Source organism: Gossypium hirsutum, chromosome A07, assembly GCF_007990345.1.
Source record: "Gossypium hirsutum isolate 1008001.06 chromosome A07, Gossypium_hirsutum_v2.1, whole genome shotgun sequence".
NCBI classification, from domain to species: Eukaryota; Viridiplantae; Streptophyta; class Magnoliopsida; order Malvales; family Malvaceae; genus Gossypium; species Gossypium hirsutum.
Genome location: NC_053430.1, coordinates 38694032 through 38719941, shown reverse-complemented (window position 1 = coordinate 38719941; position 25910 = coordinate 38694032). Strand labels below are relative to the sequence as shown.

The window sequence follows — 25910 nt, the reverse complement described above, 5'->3', positions numbered from 1 at the left end:
ATTTATGTATCTAGTTATGAGTCTAAACCTTAGTGCGGGGTCTAAATAGAAAGAAAAGCAAAAACAAAAGTTGAACTTACTTGAATTTTCATATTGTGTGAATTAAATTAATTATACGATTTTGAATTTGATTAAAAAACTTATTTTTTTATTCGATTTGTCAATATCGTAATATTAACTTTTATTAATATTAGAATTTTCTTTTATTGTGGTGTTATTAATGATATTTATAATCATGTTTAAATTTATTTCTATCAATTAATTTATGTTCAATACTTATGTAATGATTTATATGATATTGCCACCACTATGCATAAAAATTGCTCAACGTATGGTTGTCTATTTTTTCGTGTTCGATAGGTCATTCTAGTAGCATCTGAAGAATTGAAGATCAACTCAAACAATGTTGGTGAAAAGTTTACTTTATAGTTTATATAAATGGCATGTACCTAGGCTTGTATATATATAATACTATGTTGTAAACTGAATTTAAATATTTTCATTATGTTTTATTTACTAGTACGTTATAACTAATGCTTTGATAAAATAGTAAAGCGTAGAAATCTAGTTTATTGGTATGTTTTGAGAAATTGAAGTGTTGGGAATTGATTTTGGGAGAAGATTTGAATGTGGATATATTGTGAAATATAAATTTTGTAGGGGTGTTTACGTATAATAGGCAGAAATGCTACCAAAATTTTTATAAAATAATTTTATCATTAAATTTCTATTTCGAAAAAAAATGTAAGTTAGAAAAGTAAATTATTTCAACAACGAAATGTGATATTTTATATTCAGATCCAACAACTGAGTCAAGTATAAGATGTCACAGTTCAATTTTGTTTCAAAATTATTATCTATTTTCTTTCAATGTAAAATTTGCTTTAATAAAAAAATAAAAAAATAGTACTATTTTCTTTCAATGTAAAATTTGCTTTAATAAAAAAATAAAAAAATAGTAAATTCGAATATTGACCTGGTAATATCTAAGGCCATGTTTGATTGGGGGAAATGGCATAGCCAGTCCCTCCCTATTCTTAGATGAATAGTAATGTTGTTGTTTGGTTCACGGTTTCTTCATTCGGTCGAATCACTTAAAGCATTTCTATTCCCTCAAATGCGTAATACGTATTCAATGGTGATGGCTTTGAATAGCCATTTCAACCATCACCGAATAGAAATAAAGAAAATTCTTCATAAAATCTCCTTCACACTTTCTTTGCAAATGCGTTCAAAGTTGCTTCTTTCATCACAACAATGCATTTTCAGGTTAGCAGATTTTTCTTTTCAAGTTTAATTTCGTTCCGTTTCTGTTCTTGCAATCATCAAATTTTTTTTTAGAAAGGGTTTCTGGTAATGGGTTTTCTTTAAATTTTCTAAGAAATAAGTTACAACTCAACTCTCCAATCACTGTCTTTTGGGGGAGATGATGTTTCAAGCTACTCTATCGTTGGTCGGACATCTAGAACTTTTTCAACAACGATAGTTTTCTTGTATGAGCAGGTTTTGTACTTTTTTGAAAACCCAACATCTTTACCTCCTCTTTTTTTTTGGTTGCGGCTTCTTGCTGGTGTTCCTTTCTTGAATGGCTTCCCTTCTGTGTTTATCAAGTTTGAAAAGAACATTGAATTTACAATTTATGGTATTTGTCAATAGGTTCAATTGGATGATGTGTTTGGGCAAAAAATGATAAGATATTTAGAGGTGAAACCATCCTACTCTCTTATTTTCATCTATTATGAGTTGGCTTAATTTTGTGAGTGAATTAGTTATTTTCTAGTAAGTTGTTTGCAGCCATTTTTTTAACCTATAGACATTTTGTATTGTTTTAAATTCTTTTGATGTTAGATTAAAACTTAAAAGATGTTTAGCTAGGTTGGAATGTTCCCTTTACAAAACATCCATTTTTCTCCTCTCTCTATCTTTGACTGAAATTTTTTTACAGAGCACCCATTTTTCTCTTTGGTTGAAATGCAATAAATTTTGAACTTAGAGATTAACACATATTGCAGTCAATACCTTTTAGTTATTTGCAATCATGGAATTAAAAAAGGCGAAAATGGGGAGCTTGGATGAATTGATGTTGGTTTATACAAACATACACTGGTAATTAGTTGAAAATCAATGCCTCTTTGTTGACATTTTTATTTTCAGAGTCGAGGCTATGCACTTTTGAGTATTTATGCTACGTCAACTTTGCTTGCGAAGGAAAAACTATTTCTTGATCAAGGATGGCATGTATTCAACTATATATTATCTTTTAATTTTTGCTTGACATCATATCTTATTTTTTATTTTTAATTTCTGTAACTTTAACCGGAAATAATGCCAATGATATGGGAGTTAGACTATGAATATATATGTTGGTTTATTTATTTTATGGAACACATTTTCTTGGTGCCTTTTAGAGTGTCATGTCTTTGATGGTAAGCATGGTAATGTCTCTGACCCAAAAGAACATAGTAATGAACAATATAAAGTCCAGGTTCAGGCTATACAAAACTAATAATTTAGCAACTATTAGTCCATATCCTTTCCCCTATCTTCCTCATAACTTCTAAAATGAACTTTTAATTGTAGAAATGAGGCATCATATAATATAGTTGCCCTCTTGTCTTTCCTTGTGTCCTAAGTGAGATTCTTTCTAGGGCATGCTTTTATATATATGTGAGATTCAATCGTAAGAGACTAAAAGGTCATATTGGAGAATAAGACTGTCATATGGCTCTCTCTACTCTTTGTAATGCATGTACTATTTTTTTCATTTTCGTAGTGGCAAATCATCGCTTTTATCCTGCTATCATATGTTCAGCAAAAGTCACAGCTTATTTACATGCTTAGAAATATGCAATTAGGTTTTAGGTTCTTCTAATTCATGTAAGGTTATGGCCCCCTTTACACCGTTTTTCACTGAGGTTCTTTATCAAAACATGTGGAAAGTTTGTGATGGAGTAGAGGAAAGCATTCACTATTGTAGTTTTCCTCAATAAAAAGGAAAGGTATTCTTCATCTTTGTTGTAATTATTCTAATATTTTTCAATATATACCTCATCAGTGACTTATTGATCAATGCTATTTGTTCCAAAATTTTCTGGTTGGAGTTATTTGGACATTTTATTATCTTAATTATAACTTGCACAAAGCCTACAGGTTTATCTTCTATCAAGAGACAACTATTGTTTGAAGTCGGAGTTTGAACATGGAAATGGGTAGGTTTGTTTCGGTTATGAAGAAATGGCTGCATAATTAGAGAAATTTAGATAGATTGAAATATGTTAACCAGTGAGGTGAATAGAGCAAAAAGATGAAGGTAGAATGAAGGGAATGAGTTTGAAGGTTGGGAGGAAATTATGGTTTTGTGGAGAGAAATCAGAGATTCTACTAAGGGAGGGTGAGAAGAAGAGTGCAACCAATGTGAGCTGTTTACATAATCCTTTTATGATGGGACAAATTTAGCTATATGTTTTAAGAATGCTGATGTAAAAGTCTGAAGTTCACTAGGTTGTGGTTCACGAATCAATTGCAGGGTCCTTGAACTAGCTGTGGGTTCGCGATATCGTTGGTTTCATTGGAAAACATGTCTCAAGTTTTCTATGAGTAATTTGTAAGGTTCGCTACCTAGGGCATAATAAAATATTATTTTATTGTTTGATTTTGTAGAATTGCAGGTAAAGTTGAATGCATTGAAAATCATGGTACAGTGGGAGTGACTAAGGGAGAACATGTCTTCTTGATGATGGGTGACTACTATTTGGCGGACAATAAGGGATGTTTATAATTACATTTTCTAATACATGCATATATGTGTATATATTACAAGAACATGTTGGACTGAGCAGACTAAAGCAGCAAAGCAAGGGAACGGAAGGGAACAATTACTTCTTATTCATACAATTGCTATATGCAATGCTACGCTGCATTTATAGTGTAAAGTTATGAATGCATATGTAAATATACATAATAGGATTTTTATAATCCTTAATCTTTTTTAAATGTATATGTGTGCATATATTATAAGTTTTGGGTTAAGCTAACTTCTTAGTTTTTGTATATATATTTTTTCGTAAAATAGAGAATGAAAAAATTAGACTTTCTAATACATTGGGTAGTTGGTTTTTCCCCTACCACAAAAAGAAAATAAAAAAGGGAAAATTAAATTAGAATGATGATCATAATTATATTAAAAAATAAAAATACTTTTTTATATTTGGTTGCGGTCCTAACGTTTTATTTTTATTTTGTTGGGATCCATGTTATAATTCAGTTTAGTTCGACTCATGTTACATTCAATTGAACTAAACAATTGAATTAAGAATATTATTAAATTATATATTATTTTATTAAATTATATTTAATAATAATTATGTTAAAATATGATTAAATTATTTATTATTATATTATATTTAATAATAATTTAATAACAATAACAATAATTATCTACCTAACAATAATTCTGTTGAGGGTACTTTGATCATTTAAGTCTTTTTCCTTATGCTATTACAAAATCTATTCTATTCAACCAAACACAAGAATACTATTACAACTCTATTCCGTTCTATTGAACCAAACAATTGAATGACTAATTACAGTTCTATTCCATTACAACTCTAATCTATTACAATCATATTCCATTCACCCGAACGAAACGTGGTGTAAGAAATAAAACTTTAGACCAAAAAAAAGAGTACTTGAAACAATTAATAGACTACGAATTTTCATTGCTAGTTTTCAAATAACTCTCTATTTCGTTAAAAAAATATGTATTCTCTTTAATTGATCTTTTGAGGAAGATTCTCCTTCCTCAAAATCATAATGTAAGAAAAATTTGTGAAAACAAACAAAAAAATATTTCATGAAGGAACCTATAAGAAAATTACGCATCTAAATAAATCATTCATTAGTGGAAACATTTAGGGTGTGTTTGGTTGGGGTAAATAGAATAGGATTGTAATGGAATAGAGATGTAATGGAATATGACTGTAATAGAATAAAACTGTAATTAATAATTCAATTGTTTGGTTCAATGGAATGGAATAGAGTTGTATTAGTATTCTTGTGTTTGGTTGAATGGAATGAATGTTGTAATAGTATAAGGAAAAGGACTTAAATGACCAACTTACCCTTAGTAGAATTTTTTTAGTTAGATGATTATTGTTATTAAATTTTAATTAGATTATTACTAAATATAATTTAATAAAAATAATGATATAATTAAATAATATTTTAACATAATTATTATTAAATACAATTTAATAAAATAATATATAATTTAATAACATTCTTAATATAATTATTTTTAAAATATGAATTAATAAAGATCATAATATATAATATTAGAAAAATAATATATAACCTACTTTATTATTTTTAAACTGCAATGCATATTTAATGTGCTAAAATATAATTAGCGAAACAAATAATTTAATTATCTTTTGAACTAAAAAGTCAAGAATTATATTTTACATCCAAATATAATATTCATACATTTAACTCGCGAATTATCTCGTGGATTATCCAAACATAATATTTTACATCCAGTTACGAATTATCTTGCAAAAATGACTCGTAGCAATGATGACTTTTTACAATTGTTTGAACAACCTCCAAGAAGGGTTTTGGTTTAGGATTATGTGACTCCTATGTTATGTTTTCTCATAAATAAATAAAAAAAATACATTATACTAAATGATACAAACACCCCTGAGATCAATGATTATTACGAGTCAAAAAAATCTAAGAAGAGCAAACACACAGCCGAGAATCAATTAATCTTTGTTATGAGCTTCCACTGAATTACAATGATTTTAGCGTTGTTACTCTGTGGTTTGGGATACCATTCCGATGTGACTTATTATACATCAATGGTGTTCCATGATTACAAAATGATCAAAAAGCCAAACATAATATGATGTTTTTATGATTGAGTGAAACGTTGAATATCAATGACAGAGGAAAAATCCAAACCACAAAATAATGATCCTATTATCATGCAAAGAGCTGCTTCTATCTGAACCCAACAAAAAGGGCTACTCAAAATCAAACCCCTACATTCAACAAAATATTCAAACCTATTACATAAACCAAATACACAAATAGTAGACAATGAACAATTCTAACCATAACACCATATGGCATTTAATTTCTCAAAAGTGCTACACAAAACCAAACTTCACCTTTCTTTAAATTCATTGGTAACCTCAATAGTTTTTTCAATATACACAATTCATCTTTTTCAAGCAGGTTAACCATTCTTAATATGAGCTTCTCTAACCATTTCATTTCAAACGCATATTTGCTTTCATCAACTCTAAAAATTTTGTTTTACTTGACATGAAATGATAAACAAGAAAGTATAAGTAGTGACCTCAATCTTTCTTCACCATCAGCCTAAACTCCATAAAATTAAAAAGAAATGTTAGTTGGTTTGTATGCTGCAATTTTGATGTTATTATCGATAAATGAATAAGAGCACTTAGAGAATTCTTCATACCAGATCTAGAATAAGGGTCTTTAGATTAAGACCATTATGTAGAAACTCCACAAGCCACGCCCCTTTCCGATAAGGATAGTAACTAAATACCTTTGGAAAAATGAAGTTAAAACTCTACATCAGACCTAAGGACTGCACAAACTAAAATAGAAGTAACTAAATGCCCTTGGTTAGATATTATGAAATTAAGTAGAGTTAGTGGTAAAATAAAAGCAACTAAATACCCTTGTTTTAATATTCTGTTCTCTGCATTTTGGCTGCAGCCATTCTTAGAAGAAATTAACTGGACCGGTGGAAATTAAAAAAAAAAAAATCAGATGCAATCAATGGTATAAATGAACACCCAAGGTTCCAACACCAGGAAACATGTATACTATGAAACATCAATTCTATAGACTCAATCAATGGTATATGTGAAACATATAGTAAAAAAATATTATACATATCAAACCTTAGAAAGATCAACAGAGTTTAGAATCAATAATTTACAGCGAACAAATTACTGTTTTAAGCACACAAAGCCCATTAAAGCATTAACAGCTTCAGCTAAAATTACATAATTCGACGCCATACCATACACTAAACTAAAACAAAGATCATGTGAATCCAAAATGATAGTAAGTTTAAGTTAGTAGACACCAAACGGAGTTTCTAAGCAAGCCAAAGGGCATTAAAACCAGAACCAAGACAATAAAATAAAATACCCAGTAAAAGAAGAAAACCCAAAAATGCAAAATAGAAACCCTTCCTAGAAATTAATTAGATAGTGAACGTATAGAAGGCGAAAGAGAGTTTTATCTGAAATCCCCATTTCATTTTCCTCTTAAAACTGTACACATTTAGGGCATTTGAAATTTGGTTCCGAATTAAAACTTACTAGTTCTTGGATCCTGCGAGACGACCCGAAAAATGCTTCATTTCTTTTTTCAATGGATTAAGCTATCAAGAATTTCCAATTTTGTCAATATATTGAAGAGAAAAAGAGTTGAAGAAGAAGAGAAAATGCAGATGGGGTTCGGAGAAAATGGGATTAAAAAATGTTTAAATTGATACGTTGGGAATTTGTTGATATTACAGTGGAAGGAAGAAGCACGAAAAAGAAAGGAAAAGATTTCAGACGTGCGAAAGAAAGGATAATGGTGAGGGTAGAATTGAAAGCTTTAGCTAATTTCTTACCCACCTATTTCCTGAATCATCATTCTGTGGGGAGACCACCGAATGGTAAACAACATTTTTGCCCTGAATAAGCCCGTATGGAATAGGGCTATAATAGCTTATTACAGCCAACCAAATAAACCAATTACAGCCAACCAAATAATGGTTTAGTGATGGTTTAGTGATGTGCCTACTGAATTGAGCTGTAATGCGTTGGTATTACAGCCAACTAAACATGCTCATAGATTAATTCCATTGGTGTATGTTTGTCATTTGTCTTTGCCATTTTCTAGAATTGTTTCCTTCCATAAATAAAACCTGTAAGTAAAGCAATATACATATTTAAAAAGTAGAAATAGTAACCGAAAAATACGTCATTCAAAACTATTTTAATGAACATTGTTTGTAAAGGAATTATGTTAAAAAAATTAATAATGTATGGTTCAAATATTAGCGTAACAAAAGGTGATATGAAATTAGAGAAGAAAATAGGGTAGACGCTTTGTTTTTTTTTGTTTTTTGTTTTTTTAACAATTCTTAACTTTTGGCTTCATCTTTTGCAAGTTAGGTATTTATAGCCATATGCTGTCGATATTATATTATTAATTGTAGACGTTAAAGTTAATATATTTTTTATTTATCATATAAAAAAATTTCAAAACAATTATTCATTATATGTATAATGCACAATATTTATAGTGGTATTTTTAATACTTTAAGAAGTCAAATGCTTTTAACATGGAAAATATACAATTTAGCACTTAAATTTATCATTCACCTAATTTTGCATCCACCAATAGGTAATTGTGATATAAGTTTTAATTTTAACTTTTTAAGAAATGCACCCTTCAAAACTATTTTAATGACTGGAAAATGAATAAATAAATAATACTATTTATACAATATATTATGCTATGCCTACAATTAAGGGATTATCTATTCACAAATAAATATGGTAACTAATGAAATATATATATTATAATGAAACATACCAGAATTAGATTTAAAATTTGATTTTTTTAAGAACTGTATTTCTAAATAATTAATTTAACCAAATATTTTTTTTCCTATAATTATGTTCCGATTATAGTCCCAATATATGAAAATAATTTTTTTATTGTATAAATATATACATAAATTAACGATTCCGGTTAATAGTTTCTTATATGAAAATATTTTTTTATTCTGGTTTATAGATATAAATTAACGATTTTAGTCCCAACTTTGAACAACCAAATATTTTTTTTTCTACAATTACGTCCCGATTCTAGTCCCAATATATGAAAATAATTTTTTGATTCTGGTTAATAGTTTCTTATATGCATATACAATATACAGGCATAAATATGGTCAAAAGAATTTATTGTATATATCCGCCTAATTATATATGCATATATATATAGTCAGTGCTTTTATTTTAACAATAAATATATATACATATGCATAAATGTATGTATAAAGTTTCTTACCATATTCTTTTATTCATTGAGTTAACTATTGCTTTTTAATGACATTTTTTAAATATAATAAATAATTACTCATGACAAACATTTATAGTGACAAATGGCATGTTCTTAGATGTACAACATAGGAATTGTTTCTTTTTATTATATCCTAAAATTGCTATAGTATATTTGATTAGATTCCCCCAAAGAAAATAAGCCGCAAAGAGGGCAGGAACCTGGGAATCAGAAAAAAAAAAAAAAAGGATCACCATGACTCCAACTTTGAACAACCAAATATAATGATGTACCCAAGTCCCAACTTTTTTCCCACAAAAGTTCAGCAAAGCTTTCAAACTAGAAACTATAAAAGCAATTGTTCAATATGATCCAAACTCAAAATCCAACATAAGTCAGGCAGCCCTTCGTGGTTTTCAAATGGAAAGATAATATGATGAAATTCCCCCAATTGCTTTACATCTTGTAAGGACAAACTACCATCCTCATGAATAACACATGAACCTAAATGCCCTCTTTGTTTTTCTTTATTCTCTCCTTAATTTCAATGTTAAACTGAAAAGATGCCCACAGAGGGAAAAAGGTGTAATAAAGACAAATAGGCACACTTTCAAAGTGTAAACAGTTTAGGATTTGTGATTTTTCACCATGCCATCGACATCCAGCTCTACTTCCAACACCGGAGAATCCTTTCGCATACTGTAATGACTGTTAGAGGAACATGGAATTTTCAGCACAATCATCAAAAAGTAGAACTTTTACCTAATGTGAAATCTATGGTTTTAGTTAAATAATTACTATAGAGCAGTTACCTGTTCTGAACAGGACCATGATCAACAGCTGTTCGCAGACAATACATAACTCGGCCAACTATGCCAGTCATGGGAACTGGACCAAATAACCGACTATCCTTGGCTTCCTATAGTCTCAAATGAAGGAAAAAAAAAAAAACAAAAGAAGACAGAATAGTGGAGAACATGGATCAGATTCTTCACAGCAATGTATAAAAAGTTAAATTAATGTTAGTTATTCATTAATTAGAATAGTAGAAGAAATAAGCATGTGGCAGCTAACAAGCAGTCTTTAGAGTCAAATTTATGAACTAGATTACTGTTTCTGTTTTATTGATTTGTACAACAATAGCAATTGGAACTTGTTTTGGTTGTATTACTAACATTTAATACCTTGGGCTTCAATTTTTCATTGTCAGCCAATACCCAGCACTGGTCCTTTTCAAGAACAAATGGCTCATCTTTTTCATCCTTAGACACCATTTCATATCCTTCAGTGGCAGCCAATCTTCTGACCAGATAGTTATCAGAATCGTCAGGGTCCTTCATGACAATGACATCCCCAACAAAAACTCGACTGTCCAGATGTCAAGCATAAAGTTAGGAACTCTCTAAATCATATCCAAACCAGAAGAGTAAATATGCAAGATTTATTGAACACAAAAGGAAGGAAAGGAATAAAAAGATAACAAGATTCTGTTTGGAGAACATTGATTGGATCATCAAACTCATGAGGATGCCAAGTTAACATGTTTTTTACCTCTGCTTATCTTCACATATACGTACTAAACTAATGTTCAGAAGGAATAGTATAAATTAAACTTAAATGAACAGCATAACCTTCACAGAGGCTAGATGTACAGACACTAAAATGGATTCATTACAATTTGCAATGGACCAACTCAAACCAGAGTTAAGAAACCATAAGTTTTTTTCTCAGGGGGTGTAAGAACTTGCACATTTGTTATCATAAAGAAGTGAATCTTTAGGAAACTGTACCAAGAACAACTCTGAAATGCGGCACAAAATGAAAAGAAAAAACCCCCTTTACTCCAACAAAACCATAAACATGAACTCAATTTAGGAGGCAGGGAGAGAGAGAGAGAGAGAGAGAGAGAGAGAGAGAGAGAGAGGCAGCAGCAGCAGCATTACCCTGGGTCTGCAGATGGAATCTTCCGTACGAGAAGAGTACCCCCTTGTTCTCCAATAGTTGGGGCCATTGCCTCTCCTTTACTCCAGTGTAAGTAAGTCAATTTTCCCTGAAACACATTTTTCCAAACTGCATCTTGTAATTCCCGGTCACTGATTTGCCCTCTCTTATAGCTCTGTTTCACATCAAGTTTCCTGTCAGAATAGTATAAAGAACACTTGCAAGAAAAACCCACACAAAATTCTGCAATTTCAGAAACCAGTGAAATTTATGCATCAGAATAAAATGGAAGCATGAATAAACACAGAAGCCTCCTAAAACTTTAAAAACCTCCATTATCAACATTAATATCTCTACATCATGATTAAGCATGGAGATTTTCAAAACATAGCTGATGAACCTTTACACTAGTTTGAAATATTCCTCTAATCCTCCTCAAAATTTACAAATTTTTTGAGTTAAAGATTTACTTGTATGAAAAATGGCCAAAATCCTAAGCCATCTAATCCTCTAATACAGGGTTTTCTTAATGTAATGAAATTTTCTGTTGCAAGCTTATCCTTGAACCATTGGTAAACCACCACAACAGAATGACCCCAGCTTTGGCCAAAGTGTGGCACAAACTGAAAAGGAATCAAGAGTGATTTCCCGCCATTATCTTCATCATGGACTGAAAATCTGATTTAATTTTCCACCCTTTACCCAAATTATTCTATTAGTTACAATATTCAATATATGATCTTCCACCTTTTCACAAACCCCACACTGATGGTCTCATTTAGACTCATCTTTTTTTTCTTTTTTTTTTCCATCAAAGGCTTCAACAATCATACTTGCATCGAGACTATGAATATAAAGCATTCCATAGTGTATGTAAATCCATTATAGTCTTTGCAAAAATTAAACCTAGATTCGAAACGCAGCTTTCAATATTTTGTCTAGGGAATAGGAGAAAAACAACGCATTTATATATCAATAACAATTAATATACAGAGTTCATATCATTCTACTCGATGAATTTTCACACACTTCATAAGAATTTTGGTAGATGCAATTACTTTTGTTATGTAAAAGAGAAAGCACAGAACATTGAGGTAAATATGGATCATGGAATTCCGAAATCAGAAACACTATGATGACGAAATCACGCATTCTGAAAACCCTAAGAAACAAAGTTAATGCATTAGAAAAGAACAAAAAGAAAACATCAGGTAACTACCCAAACCCCAAAAAGGAAAAGTCTCTATATTTACCCAATGAAATAACCATCAGAAGAACTCAAACTCCGTGGCAAATCATCAAAACAAGGAAATAAACCATACCCAATGCTCCAAAATCATAGGATTTTAGCATATACATTGGAGAAAAAAAGAAACCTAAAAATGAAAATTCAAAATCAAAGAGCAAAAATCAATACTAAATGTGAAAGAGATAAGACAAAGAAGATGCGACCTTCCAGCCGAGAGTGAAGGAGTACTCGATCTTGTGAACCAAGTATCGACACCAAGTCGACAAAGAAACCATTGCCGGGTTTCAAGCGAAAAGCTCTGTTCGTTCTTTCTAGTCTTTACAATTTCAGGTTATAGTACAGGTCTTTTTGTTAAACCTCTCGGTTCTTTTTCCTACTTTATTTTGATGTCGACTTCGAACGGCAAATTTTATTTCTTTTTTAACTTTCAGGATACACTACAAAAATAGTGGTTTTTTACAAAAGTAGTGGTTTTTTTAGTTCATTTTATATTTTAAATGTTACGTTTTAATCATTTAAATCATCATTTTGTTACGAAGTAGTCACTATATCGTTAAGTTCTTACGTAACAGTTCAAATAGATTTCAAATGACAACTTGGATGTCCAACTGAGATTAAAATAAAATTTTAATTAAATAAAAATTTTAAATTAATTACATTTTTTAAACTGGAAAAGAAAAACCCTTCCTCTCATTTTTCTTTTCTTTTTTTTAGTTTTCTTTTTCATTTAACTGAAAAAATGGTCATCTTTGTTGAATTGAAGCAATAGAAATCAAACTAAGTGCTTCATCAATCGATTGGATTTTTTATTCAACATAGAGGGTCAAGTACATCTTCTTTGCATCCTTCTGTCTCTCTTACTGATTAAGTAGTTTGACTCTAAAACTATAACCTTAAATTAAAAACCTTCATATTTTCTTCATTTACATCCATCCTTTCTTCCTTTTTGATATTTTCTTCACAAAAGAAGAAACCCTTAAGAAGAACCCAAAAGATCAAATCTTTAGTAAGTATTCATGTGGTCTGAATACTTAATCTGTCATCTAGATCTCTGAAGGTTTGTTTCTTGACAAAATCCTTAATCTTATTTTTGCTATCAAAGCTGTCTTATTATTGATAAACAAAATTATTTACTAGTTACCCGCTTGTTGTAATTTTCTATTTGGTTAGTAATGCCTGGACTTTTAGATACTTTACAATCTAAAAGGAAAGAAAAAAAATCTTTTTTTAAATTTGTTTTTTACTTTTGAGTTTTTCAACTTTTTCTACAATCTCACCATTTGAGTTCCCTTTTTCCTCTTATTCTGTTTTCAACTTTGTAAGTGGGTTTTCTAGGATAGAGGGTCATTTTTGAAATTATTCCTTGCCCTTTAATGGTGTAAATAAGATTAAAAAAATGCAGGGTTCTTCAAAAGTATAGAGGTAAAAGTTGGACAAGATCAAAGGATGGTATACTTGGTCTGGTCACTGACATGGGAAGCAGATTTGTGTGAGTTAGTTTGGGTTTTAGATTTGGTAGATTTTATCTAGCTTTGATAGAGACCAATTCACCATTTTTTGGGTTAAATTTTCCTACTTTGGCTCAAAGTTGATAGGTTGATTTGTTAACAAATGTGATAATTTTTTTACGGATTTAATTTAAGTGATATCAAACTTAGGGCCTTTAATTGTTTAATTACTTACGAATGATTTTAAAACTTGTCTTCTAGTAATATTCGGTCAATTTTGAGTGTGCATAGAGAGTAAATTTCACATTCTTTTAGTTTATCACTATGATAGAATTTTGTGTTCATAACTTTTAGACTGACGTACTCGATGTGTTTTTCCTACTACATAAGTTATGTTTAATGATATATAACTTGTAATACATTGCATAAGACTTTTCCTTGTTAATGTGCGATCTCTATGATTGTAAGGTAAGGTTCAAATAAACTTGGTAAGGACTGGTTGTTCTTCGAGGAAATAAATGGTGAAAATTTTGATTAAATGTCCTAAGTTGTATCATTTTATATGTTGCTCGTATATCCCTTATACTTGAAATTTTCCAGCTTGATTGTGTGTAATTATGTTAACATTACTGACCATAGAGCTACTACCAATGTTGTTTGTTGCATTATTTCTACATTTATACGGTCTTAATGTAATTTATAGTTGCTGTCAAAATATCTCTTAATGTGCATATTTATGTTGGCCAAATGTAATTTATAGGTGCTGTCATAATGTCTCTTAATGCACATATTTATGTTTGTCAAAATGTGAATAATGGTTGTTGTTTTGATGTCTAGATCGTATATTTTAATATTATCCAAACGTGAATATTGATTGCTATCTGAATGTCCTAAAATGTTCATGAATTCATTAGTGGTATTGTTTAAATTTGAACTGGAGTTGACATAATGTTGTTTTCAGGTCTGAATTGTTGTGGATTAATTTGTTGGTACTAATATACTGTTTCATTCTCCTTTTCTAGTTTAGGGTTTGATGTTGAACAAAATACTTTAGGGGGAGATTTTGGAGGAGAAGCATCTAACTCAGATGATAGTTCATATAAAGCCTATGAGTCAGATGCTTCTTATTCTAACTCTTTTGAGTGTTATGGTGATAATGTAGATGAACCAAAGGTCGTACTAGTAGGTGAAATGATACAGAAAAAGTTAGACCACTTACTAAGCTTAATTTTTTAGGGTTTAGGAGATGATTTTGATAGTAACAGTAATAAGGATTTAAAAAATGACTTGGATTCTGTTGAAGATGGAAAAGAAAAGTACCCACTGTTCAATCTTCAAACTGATATGAGGAAACCTATATTGGTAAAAGGTTTGGTTTTCCCAAATAAAGACATTTTAAAAGATGCAATCAGAGAGTATGTGAGGATAAATAGGGTGGTAACCAAACTAACAAGGAATGACAAGCTTAGGGTGAAAACAATATATGTACCTGGTTCTCCATGGACATTGTGGGCATCCAAATTAAGTCCCAAGGATCCAATGGATGGAAGTTGGCAAATTAAGACCTTAGTCAACCACCATAAGTGTGGCAAATTAATGAGAAATAGGAATATTACTTCAAAGTAGATGGCTAGAAACTATTTACACAAATTTCAAGTTGATCCCAATTATTTCTTAACATCTTTATAGAATGATATTAGGGTGTATTTTGAAATAATAGTGTCTCAGACTAGATGTATGAGGGCCCTGGTACAACAACCATTTGTAAATTAGATTGTAGCCTATTTTAGAGGCCTTATATATGTATTAAAGCATGCAAATCAGTTTGGTTAACAAGTTGTAGGAGAATTATAGGGTTAGATGAGTGTTGGGTGAAGGGATATTATGCAAGACATTTGCTTACTATTATTGGGGTTGACGCCAATGATTGTATATATCTAGTGGCCTTTGCTGCAGTTGAGAGTGAAAATAAATAGTCATGGTTTTGGTTCCTCAAGCTATTGCAAAGGGATTTGGAGATCAACAACTCCTACAATGTATGCTTTATGTCTGACAAACAAAAGGTAGCTCAAATTGTATTGTTCCCTACATTGTTTATATAAAAACTGTTGTTTATCATATTGTTTAACTATTTCGCAGAGCCTAACCCTAATGCTAAAGCAAGAAACTGTGCCAGACATATTTACAACAATTTCAAAAACATGGAAGGATTTAGAGGCCAAACGATGCATCTTACTTACTGAAAAGTTGCTAAAGTAACTTTTCCAAGACAATTTGAATAAGTAATGTTTGAAATGAGGTCACTGTCAGAATCTGCTAAGGCTTGGCTGTGTAATAAGGATCCAATGACTTGGTCAAGAGCCCAACTCTCAACCAGATGCAAGTTTGATATGCTACTGTACAACAACAATGAATGTTTCAACAAGGTTAAAATTTATTTTTTAATCTGATTGTTTATCATTTCATGTTATATAATTGTTGTTGGAGTTATTTAAGGACTTTCTCTCCTTGTAGGTCATTTTAGAATCTAGAGATAAACCTATAATAATGATGTTGGAAATAATTAGAAGCAAATTCATGACTAGGTTGGCTTCCATGAGGGAGGTTGCTGAAAAGCATCCTAGACCTTTATGTCCAAGGATACAAAAGTTGTCTAAAATTGTTAGTTAGTCCAATAAGTAAGTTCAGTTAACTTTTTTTTTTACTTAGCTGAATTTTGTTACTTGGATGCAAAAGTTTTAACTTTAAAATGTTACTTTGTTTGTAGTGTATGGCAAGTATATGTTGGAAATGAGAATAAGTATGAGGTAGATTGTGGATTAGGCAACAAGCAAGTTGTTGACCTTGTTAACTATTCCTATTCATGCAGAAAATGGGACTTGTCAAGAATTCCATGTAAGCATGTTATTTCTTGCAAGAAACTACTTGGTGTGAGTCCTGAAGCTTATGCTAATACATGCTATTCTATCACTACCCAGTTGAATATTTATAGCCACTTGATTAACCCTGTAAAAGGTAATAGCGCTAAAACCCTAAACCTTTATGACATTTACTTCATTGTACAATGTGTTTGACATATTTAAATTTTTTTGTATAGGTCCTATGCAATGGGAACATGTGAGGGACATTGAACCCATTCTTCCTCCCATGATTAGAAGGCCTCTAGGAATACCCAAACAAACAAGGAGGAAGGAAGTTGATAAAGAAAGAAAAAGTGGACCAAAACTAAGCAAGACAAGACAGCAAGATAACTACACCAAATGTGGAAAACCAGGCCATAATACAAGGACTTGAAAAGGGATTGTTGTGGGAAACCAAATGACAAACCAATCATCAAGCCTGCAAATTTTGAACCAAACCACTTCAATGGATAACACTTCAAGTGTAACATCCCGAATTAGTGCCTAGTCGGAACAGTGGTTTCAGGACCACAAATCTGACACAATAATATTTATTTTTATTACATTTTTATGATCTAAAATTTCATGGGATGATTTCGCTAAAATTTCGTTTGAAAATTTTGACGTTTAGGCACTCAATTTAGTCAAAAGGACTAACTTGTAAAAAGTGCAAAAGTTGAGTTCTACATGTTAAAGGTGACAAATTGATTTGAAAATTTAAATTTGAGGTCCTTAAATGGTAATTAGGGCATTGGTTAATTTTTTGGACAAAAATGAAAATGAAATAGGTGAAATAGAATATTTTAAAGTTAGGAGCATTTTGGTTTTTCAGTAATTAAAATGAATTAAAAACAAAATTAAAAGCCAATTTTTGTCCATCTTCTACCCCATGGTTGAAACTTGCATGAAGAAGACATAGCTAGGGTTTTTCAAGCTTCCAAGCTTGAATGTAAGTCCGTTCTAGCCCCGTTTTTAATGATTTTTACGTTTTTGAAATCCTCGTAATAAGATCTATCTATTTCTACCATTATTTTGAGCTAGGGTTCATGTTTAAAAATTTACCCATGAGTGATATGCATGTGTTTTTATGTATAATGGTAGAAAATGAATGTTGGATGTCAAATAAACGACTTTTGCTAAGTGATTTTCGATGAAAATGCTTAAAAGGACTAGATTGTAAAAGTTATAAAATTTGTCATAACAGTGTGTTTTAGTGGAAATTGGGGACTTCTATAGTTATGAAAATGATTCGGCTAGGCTTAAAGTACAAATAAATTGAATGAAATCATTTTACAAGTATTGGGGTAAAAGTATAACTATGTGAAAGTTTAGGGGTCAAAATGCAAATTTATAAAAGTATAATTTTTGGACCCATATGAATAATGTTATAATTAGTAAGCTAAATGTGATATTATAGATCAAGGAACATGAGATTCGGGCATGGATTGCAAAAGAATGAGATTGTGGACTAAATCGGAATAAATAGCCGTGCTCGCTTTCGAGGTAAGTTCGTATGTCAATAATAATGCAATAATATCATTGTTTATGCTTGAACTTAAATTCATGTGTTAATATTATGTGGTGAATATTTATATAGTTGGTATGATGATTGTATTATGTGACAAATGCCTAAATGTTATTATGAACAATGCCATGATTATTTCATGAATATGAGAATGGTGAATTTGTAAGCATGTATGATATTACGATCGTTATCCACGACGATACGAACAAGTATGATGAAGATGCTATGTGCAATGAGGAAAATCCTGTTTGAACCTTAGGAATAGTTTAGGATACAAGTGACATGTCACTAGGAATTAAGAAATCCGAGCTCGTTGAGCGGTTCGAGTTCGTGATATATGTGAGAATACGAACTTGTTGAGTGGTCCAAGTTCGTGATATATGTGGCATCCGAGCTCGTTGAGTGGTCCGAGTTCATAATGGATGCGATACATGTAACATCAGAGCTCGTTGATAGGTCCGAGTTCATTATGGATGTATAACATGTCATAACGTAGCTTTGGCAACAAATGTTTATGTGGCACTTATGTGCAAGTTTCTGTGTATCCAATAGTATTCCCAGTGTTCAACAGGTATTATAATGAATGATGCGATGAAAGTCCCAAGATGGGCATGGTAATGAAGGTAAAGTTATTCGATATGCTACGGATATGTATAGGTACGTATGTTATACTCATGAGTAATGCTTTGTTACAAGATGATATATGATGAAAAGGTATATTCATGTATATATATATATGAATATTTGATTAATGAGCTAGAATGCTTGAATGATGAATAATCTTGGTGATCATGTTATTATGTCATCCTATGATAGTCGTCATAATATTGCACTAAAACAGTGTTGGACAGCAACATTTGTGTGACTTTTAAAATCCACCAAAAATTTTGGAAATTAAATTAGAGATTGAATAAGAAATGAGATTAAATCTTATTGAATCTAGTTTCACATAGAAGAAACGATGCAAGAAAAAGAGTTTCATATTATGAGATATTTAAACTTTTGTGAGACAGAGTCAAAGTGCTTTTGGACTCCCCTGACTCAAATTTGGAAAATCACTAAAAATTGTACAAAAATAATTATGGGTTAGAATTTATATGACTAAATTTTTAATGAGTATAATTTCAAGAGAAATAGATGAGAACATCATTCGAATCCTGTACTAAGAGATAATAAATCTTCAATAAGGAAAGGTAGAAGCTGTCAAACAGTAGAACAAGGGAGTCTTTAAAGAATAAACTGTACTTATTGGCTAATCCAAAAATTATGAAAATTTTATTATAAGAAGATATGTGAGTGCAGTTTTATGAAAAATTAACAGATCTTAATTTGGAGTTGCGTATCTCAATATATTAATAATTTAGTGACTATGACTTGAATAGACAGCTTGACTGGAATTTGAGCAAATAGTGGAATTGTGTGCAATTTCAATTGTGTTACCATGAGAACATGTTGATGAAATTGCTTATTATTTTCATATGGACTTAATAAGATATAAAGCTTACTCCCTTTTTTCCATTTCGTTATGTTGATAGGTTAGCTTAGGGTTGGAGATCGTCAGAGGCAGCAACACACTATCAAGCTACCACCTTTAGAGTATTGATAAATCTTAATGTCTTCAAGTGAATGGCATGTCTAAGGACTTAATTATTGATATGTGCTCTTATGTTTTGGCCAAGATGTTGGCTTATATTAGTACATTGTATATAGCCATGAGATTTGGCTTATGATGGTTATAACTTGTAAGCCTAATTATCCAAGTTATGTGATATTACCCTCTGAAATGGTTATATGATTTGGCTTGATTACTATGATTAGATTATATCATGATATGTATGCTTGCTATTTTCATTGAGAGTAAATGGTATGTTATTGAACATGGTGTAAGAGTATAGAGAGTGGTTAAAATGGTAAAGCCAAAGAATATGAATGGGTGTGTTTAGACTAGATATTATACGAGTATGTGATTCATATGTATGTAATCATACGAATATTATTTTGAGTTTTAATAACGGATATGAAACCATAAAATTGAATTTATAGTATGTGTCTATGAAGTGTTTAAGCATGTGAAGGATTAAACCAACAAAAAGGCTTGGAAAATAGCCTAAGTGTTAGTCACACGGGCAGAGACACGGCCATATGTCTCAGCCGTGTGGAGGACACGGCCTAGCACACGGGTGTGTGGCCTGGCCGTGTGGTTCAAATTATTTTGCTGACGTCACAAACAGAGAGTTACACAGGTTAAGGATACGGGCATGTCACAAGCCACACGGGGTGTGTGTGACCACACGACCCAACCCGTACGGGCGTTGTACCATGATAACAATAGATAGGACAATACATTTTGTCTTAGTTTAGGGTCTGTAAACAATATGTTTTTTTGAAATGTTAAACTATTGAAATGATTATTTGGAATAAACTTTTGTAGTCTTAGCTACTTGAGAAATGATTAAAAACATTTCCTATCTAGAGATAAAAACTTCTGAAATAAATTATTTTTCCAATTCTCTTCACTCCATTTCCTATTTAGAGATAAAAACATTTTCAAGGACTATCAAAAGGAAACTACATCAAATGGTTAATGCTATCAAATGATTGCATCAAAGGAATCAAATAGTTAAAAAAATAAAATAAGTGGTTTCACTTGATTATAGGTACAAGTTACACAAAATTGCTTTAACTGCAATATAATAAATGCTTTCGAACTTTTAGAGGTACAAAAGTTAGAATATCTAACTAATCGATGTAGCTTCAAACATTGTTTTCAATTCTCACTTCACATACTCTAAGGGGAGTAAAATGGTAAACATTATAGATCAAAAAGATCAACACTCGATGAGATGACAGATAAAATTATCAAGCAAAACAAGTTTAACTTAATATTTTTCTTCTTTTTCATCCAAAAGAAATACCAAAACAAATAAATTTATCCCAATAAAAACAACCTCTAAGCATGGATCATTTATGGTTGCTAAACTAACTAAAAATTCGACTAAGGCAAGCGCACCTATCGAACAGTAGTATTATGGTGAGACTGAAAATATTGTATCCACAAGGACTAAAAGTACTAGTAATTACTATCTTTTTATTATCTAGCCTAAGAATTAAAGAGATGTTTTTAAACTAAGATTAACTATCTAATTAACTAAGAACACGACAGAGATTAAATTTGGAAAATACTTTTGGAAAACCGATGGAGAAAACAATACTCAAGGAAGAATCTACCTAAACTTCACTTATTACTTCTGAATTAGATGATTTATTCACTTGACTTAATTCGTAGGAATCCCTAGCTTATGTTAATATCTCTCTCGAGATTAAAAACAACTAACTCTTGGTTGATTAATCGAAATCTCTTTCTAATTAAAACCCCTATTGTCGCATTAACTCGATTTATGGACTCCCTTGTTAGATTAGACTCTAACTTGATAGATTTATGTCGTCCTATCTCTAGGATTACATGCAACTCCGCTTAATTATGGAAGATCTACTCTGAAACAGGGACTTTTGCTCCACTAAATAAGCACATCAATACCTAAATTAATATCCTGGAATATTAAAGCAAGGATTAAAACTCATAATTAAGAATAAAAACAAGTATTTATCATATGATTCAAATAGTAATAAGATCTGTCTTAGGTTTCATCTCCCTTAGGTATTTAGGGAGTTTAGTTCATAACAATTAGGAAAAACATCTCAAAATTGGGAAAACAACAAAACATAAAGAAACTCAAAGAACTTATAAGGAAATTGAATGGAGATCTTCAGGTTAAAGTAGATCCTGCTTCCGAGCTGATTCCGTTGGCTGTCTTCAAGTATTCCCTGCGTTCTCCTCTCCATGTCCCCTTTGATCCTCTTCTCTTGTGTTTAAATAGACTTTGGAAAGCCCAAAATTAGCCTTTCCCAAGTAGAATGAAAATATGTCTCAATAGGGACACGGCCGTGTGGTACGCTTGTGTGGTGGTGCTCAAGTCGTGTGCAATTTTGATATGGTTTTAAGTCGACACGGCCATTACACACGGGCATGTGGTCTAACCGTGTGTCTAACACGGACGTGTGGATTACCCGTGCGGAAGTGTCTAGGCCGTGTGCAGCACTGAAATAAACCTATTTTGTCCGTTTTTGGCCTTTTTCTCACACTTTTTGCTTTCCTATGCTCATCTGGATATAAAACATGAAATTAAAGGATTAGGAGCATCAAATTCATTAAATGTTATGATAAATCATCTGAAAATATGCCAAGCATGGGATTAAAAATATGTTACTTTTGAGGTTTATCAAATATCCCCACACTTAAGCATTTGCTTATCCTCAAGCAAAATCCTCCTCTCACAATTAAAATAAATTCTTCTCAACTTATAATTCTCTTAAAAACTATTACGAAGTAATCCAAAAGTAATCATACATTGAGAGCTCAACTGAAAGAACATTAAAGTTTCAAACGATCCAAGTTGAGCATTTTAATCATAAGATCATAGGTATCCCCCTTTATCCAAATAATTACCTTTAATTCCAAATCGACAAGGGTTGACATTTTCACTGAAGATTCACTCAAATCACTCAAAGTGTTTAAGGTTCAATAATTAAGCACTCAATAGTCAAACATGAAAAGTTATTACCTTAGGCTTGTATGAAAATCAAATCTCCATCACTATAAATGAGATGATACACAAATCAAGAGGTCTTTAATAGGGTTGTAATGGGGCTTGGGTTAAAGGTGTGGATAAAGGATGAAAAAGAGGGTTAGAATCAAGATTAATTTAATAAATTACCAAACTTAGAAAAATAAGGCTAATTACTGAATTACAAACAAGTGCTAGAATTAAAACTATCCAAAACTAATGCAATGAGCTTTTTCTCAAAATAATAACTTTAACTTATCCAAGCTATTTATAACAATATGTAATTATATGAATATAAATATACATTTTTTTAAGAATAAGAATAATAATGGAAAGTACATAATAAGGAATAATTCAGCAACTGAAATGGACGAACATAGTTAGGTAATTAATCAAATCAAATCTCGATAAAAATAGAGTCAATAAAAAGGGAGAAATTCTTAACGAGTCAAAAAGGGTTAAGTTGTGGGTTATCATTAAGGGGAAAATCAAGAAACAATGATTAAGGCTCAAAGGGGTTCACTAAGGGTCAATTATGTGGGAAGGCTTTTTATGGGGTAAGTGGGTTAAAACCTAAGTGCCTTTATCATCTCAGTATATCAAATCAAAGGTGTGGTCTCGACATGTATAATCGAATCAAGTTCTAGAATAACAAATCAACATTGACTCACTCATAACCATCAATAAAAGTGAGAAAGAAATATATATGCTATAAACGGCTCAAAATCTCACAAAAATTATGGGGATTTGATGTCAATCCTATAAATTCAAAACTTTAAGATATTACCTAGATTCAGGGAAACAACCTAGCAATTTTAATTCTCAAAATTGCAACTTATCATGCTTGATTCTCTATTGTCCTCAAGTTTAAATAATCAATGCATAATTGCCTATGTTTTAATTCAAAACATATCAATAAAAATCATAAATCAATCAAAATTCATTCTAATAGTAATATGAGAAAATTATTTGAGAACAAGATATAATTCAGAGATTTTCTAATAATCATAATATCATAGCCTCCCCACACTTAAGATGTACATTGTACTCAATGTACAAAGATAGGTAATAACAATATAAGCATAATATCATAAAAGAGGGGGAGAAGTGAAACTGCCCTGAATTTGGATGTAGTCCTTAGAGTAGCGAAAGCGGGTTTATAGACATTGGAACTAATATGCATGTGGAACTAGGCAGAGGTGAAGGTGGTGATAGAGGTTGGGTTCCACAATCACAGTGCCAAGCGAAGAGGTTGTCGTGGTGGTCGGTGTCGTGGTGGCTATGGTCGTGGTCAAGTAGGACATGGCGGTCATGGATTATCTTTCCCCATAGGATTGTTTGTATATTCCTGAGTAGCACCAATCGACTGAACCTTTTGAAACTGCGATATCACCAGTAATGTTTTAGGGAGTTATATCGAAGGGATTGTTATGGTTACTTATAAAGAAACAGCCATATAAACATGAAATTCAAAATATACTAATATAAGTCTTTTAGAACATGAAATTAAAATAAAAATAAAAAGAAAAGGAAAAGAAAAACAAAGTAAAATAAATGGACTCAAAAGTAAAATAATGTAAAGGAATTAGAGGTGCAAAAGAGGAAACCGATAGTGGTGGTCGGTGGTGGTCGCGATGGTTTATTGTTGCTAAATGGTGGGAGTCTGGTTTAGAGGATGGGTGGTTGTGTGAGCAAGGGAAGATAGGGGGTCATGGGCTGTGGGGGTGAGCAAAGAGGGAGAAAGGGAAAGGAAGAAAGAGGACGGAAATGGGAGTGGGGGTGTTGGTTGCCAGTGGCTCGTCGGAAGATGGTGGCTGGAGTAGGAAGGATAAATAGTGAAAGAGGGTGTGATGGGTTAATAGTGGAGTTTAAATAGGAATGAGGGGAAATTAGGGTTAGGGTTTTAAATAAAAAGGGGGCGACGATTGTGTAGACCCCTTTTTTGACCACACGGCCGTGGCTTATGCCCATGTGTCTCGCTCTTAGCCTATGTTTTTTGTGAAATTTTAAGTCAATATCGTCCACGGCCTGTGGACATACTCGTGTGTCCAGGCCATGTGGAACACATGGCCGCATCATACGGCCGTGTGCTCTCTCATTCACTTCTCCCACGCCCGTGTTCTGTAATCAGAATTGTCCACGGCTTTTGAGCATGGCCGTGGGATATGCCCGCTTTCCATTCTGATTTAAAAATTTTCAAAGTGTGTGCTCAGGTTCCCACACGGCCTCAGGCACACTCGTGTTTCATGACCGTGTGGGTTACACGGCCGCATCGCACGGCCGTGGTGATTTGTCGCATTTCGTGCCTCTGCCAATTGTTGGAAAATTTAAGTGCAGTTTGACCACGGTCTGAGACACGCCCGTGTCCCATAGCCGTGTGGTTTGAACGGCCATATCGCACGGCCGTGGCTCATTATCGCAGCCCGTGTGTCATCCTATCTCAGGAAAATGTTTGTCCTATTTTAACATGGCCATGGACACGCCCGTGTGTCCAAGCCGTGTTTACCACTGTCGAATATCAATATAAAGGTTGTAATAGTTTTCACGGCTCAAAGCATGCTCATGTTTCCAACCCGTGGTGAGCACACGACCTAGGACATGCCCGTGTGTTAGGCCGTATGTGTCAAAAATACCTGCATTTAAACTATGAAAAAAGAATGAAAGAAAAATAAACTTATTTAGTGGAGTTAGTGCTCGGGTTGCCTCCCGAGGAGCGCTTATTTAAAGTCTAAGCTCGAATTTACCTTGTCCTATATTTAGGCAGGTTCACAGAGCTGTAGTTCCTCTTCATTATCTTTAAAATCCTCACCGTTATAAGGTTTAAGATGACGTCCGTTTACCTTGAAAGTACCTTGGGTTGGATGACTTACCTCTACTGTGCCATATGGAAAAATGGTTTGGACTATGAAAGGACCTGACCATCGTGATTTTAGCTTCCCAGGAAACAATTTAAGCCTTGAGTTGTATAGCAGGACAAGATCTCTAGCTTCAAATTGCTTGTGTTGCTTTAAACAAGCATCATGGCAGTGCTTCGTTGCTTCCTTATATAATCGCGAGTTCTCATACGCATTAGCTTGCCATTCATCTAACTCGTTCAGCTGCATCAATCTCTTCTCA

At 32.1% G+C, this 25910-nt stretch overlaps 1 protein-coding gene and 2 long non-coding RNA genes across 6 annotated transcripts; 1 reads left to right on the top strand and 2 right to left on the bottom strand.

The window, feature by feature from the left end:
- Window positions 1–1011: 1011 nt before the first annotated feature.
- On the top strand, window positions 1012–4029 carry LOC107952869 (uncharacterized). 3 transcript variants are annotated; one of them, XR_001698959.2, is made up of 2 exons: window positions 1012–1269; window positions 1657–4029. It is a non-coding gene; the product is annotated as an uncharacterized lncRNA (long non-coding RNA). The 3 variants fall into 3 exon arrangements; XR_005930726.1 differs by having other exon boundaries at window positions 1382–4029; XR_005930727.1 differs by lacking the exon at window positions 1012–1269 and adding an exon at window positions 1276–1503.
- Window positions 4030–5758: 1729 nt separating this feature from the next.
- LOC107952870 (uncharacterized) lies at window positions 5759–7860 on the bottom strand. Its single transcript, XR_001698962.2, has 3 exons — window positions 7368–7860; window positions 6491–6580; window positions 5759–6387 (listed from the first exon to the last, which is right to left on the bottom strand). It is a non-coding gene; the product is annotated as an uncharacterized lncRNA (long non-coding RNA).
- A 1592-nt stretch (window positions 7861–9452) lies between these two features.
- LOC107952871 (uncharacterized) lies at window positions 9453–12747 on the bottom strand. 2 transcript variants are annotated; one of them, XM_016888073.2, is made up of 5 exons: window positions 12499–12747; window positions 11049–11221; window positions 10290–10473; window positions 9918–10024; window positions 9453–9813 (listed from the first exon to the last, which is right to left on the bottom strand). In XM_016888073.2, the coding sequence occupies exons 1-5, from the start codon at window positions 12568–12570 to the stop codon at window positions 9732–9734; spliced, it is 618 nt and encodes a 205-aa protein (XP_016743562.1). In that variant the 5' UTR covers window positions 12571–12747; the 3' UTR covers window positions 9453–9731. The 2 variants fall into 2 exon arrangements, with proteins under 2 accessions (XP_016743562.1, XP_016743561.1); XM_016888072.2 differs by having other exon boundaries at window positions 10281–10473; window positions 12499–12709.
- Window positions 12748–25910: the final 13163 nt, after the last annotated feature.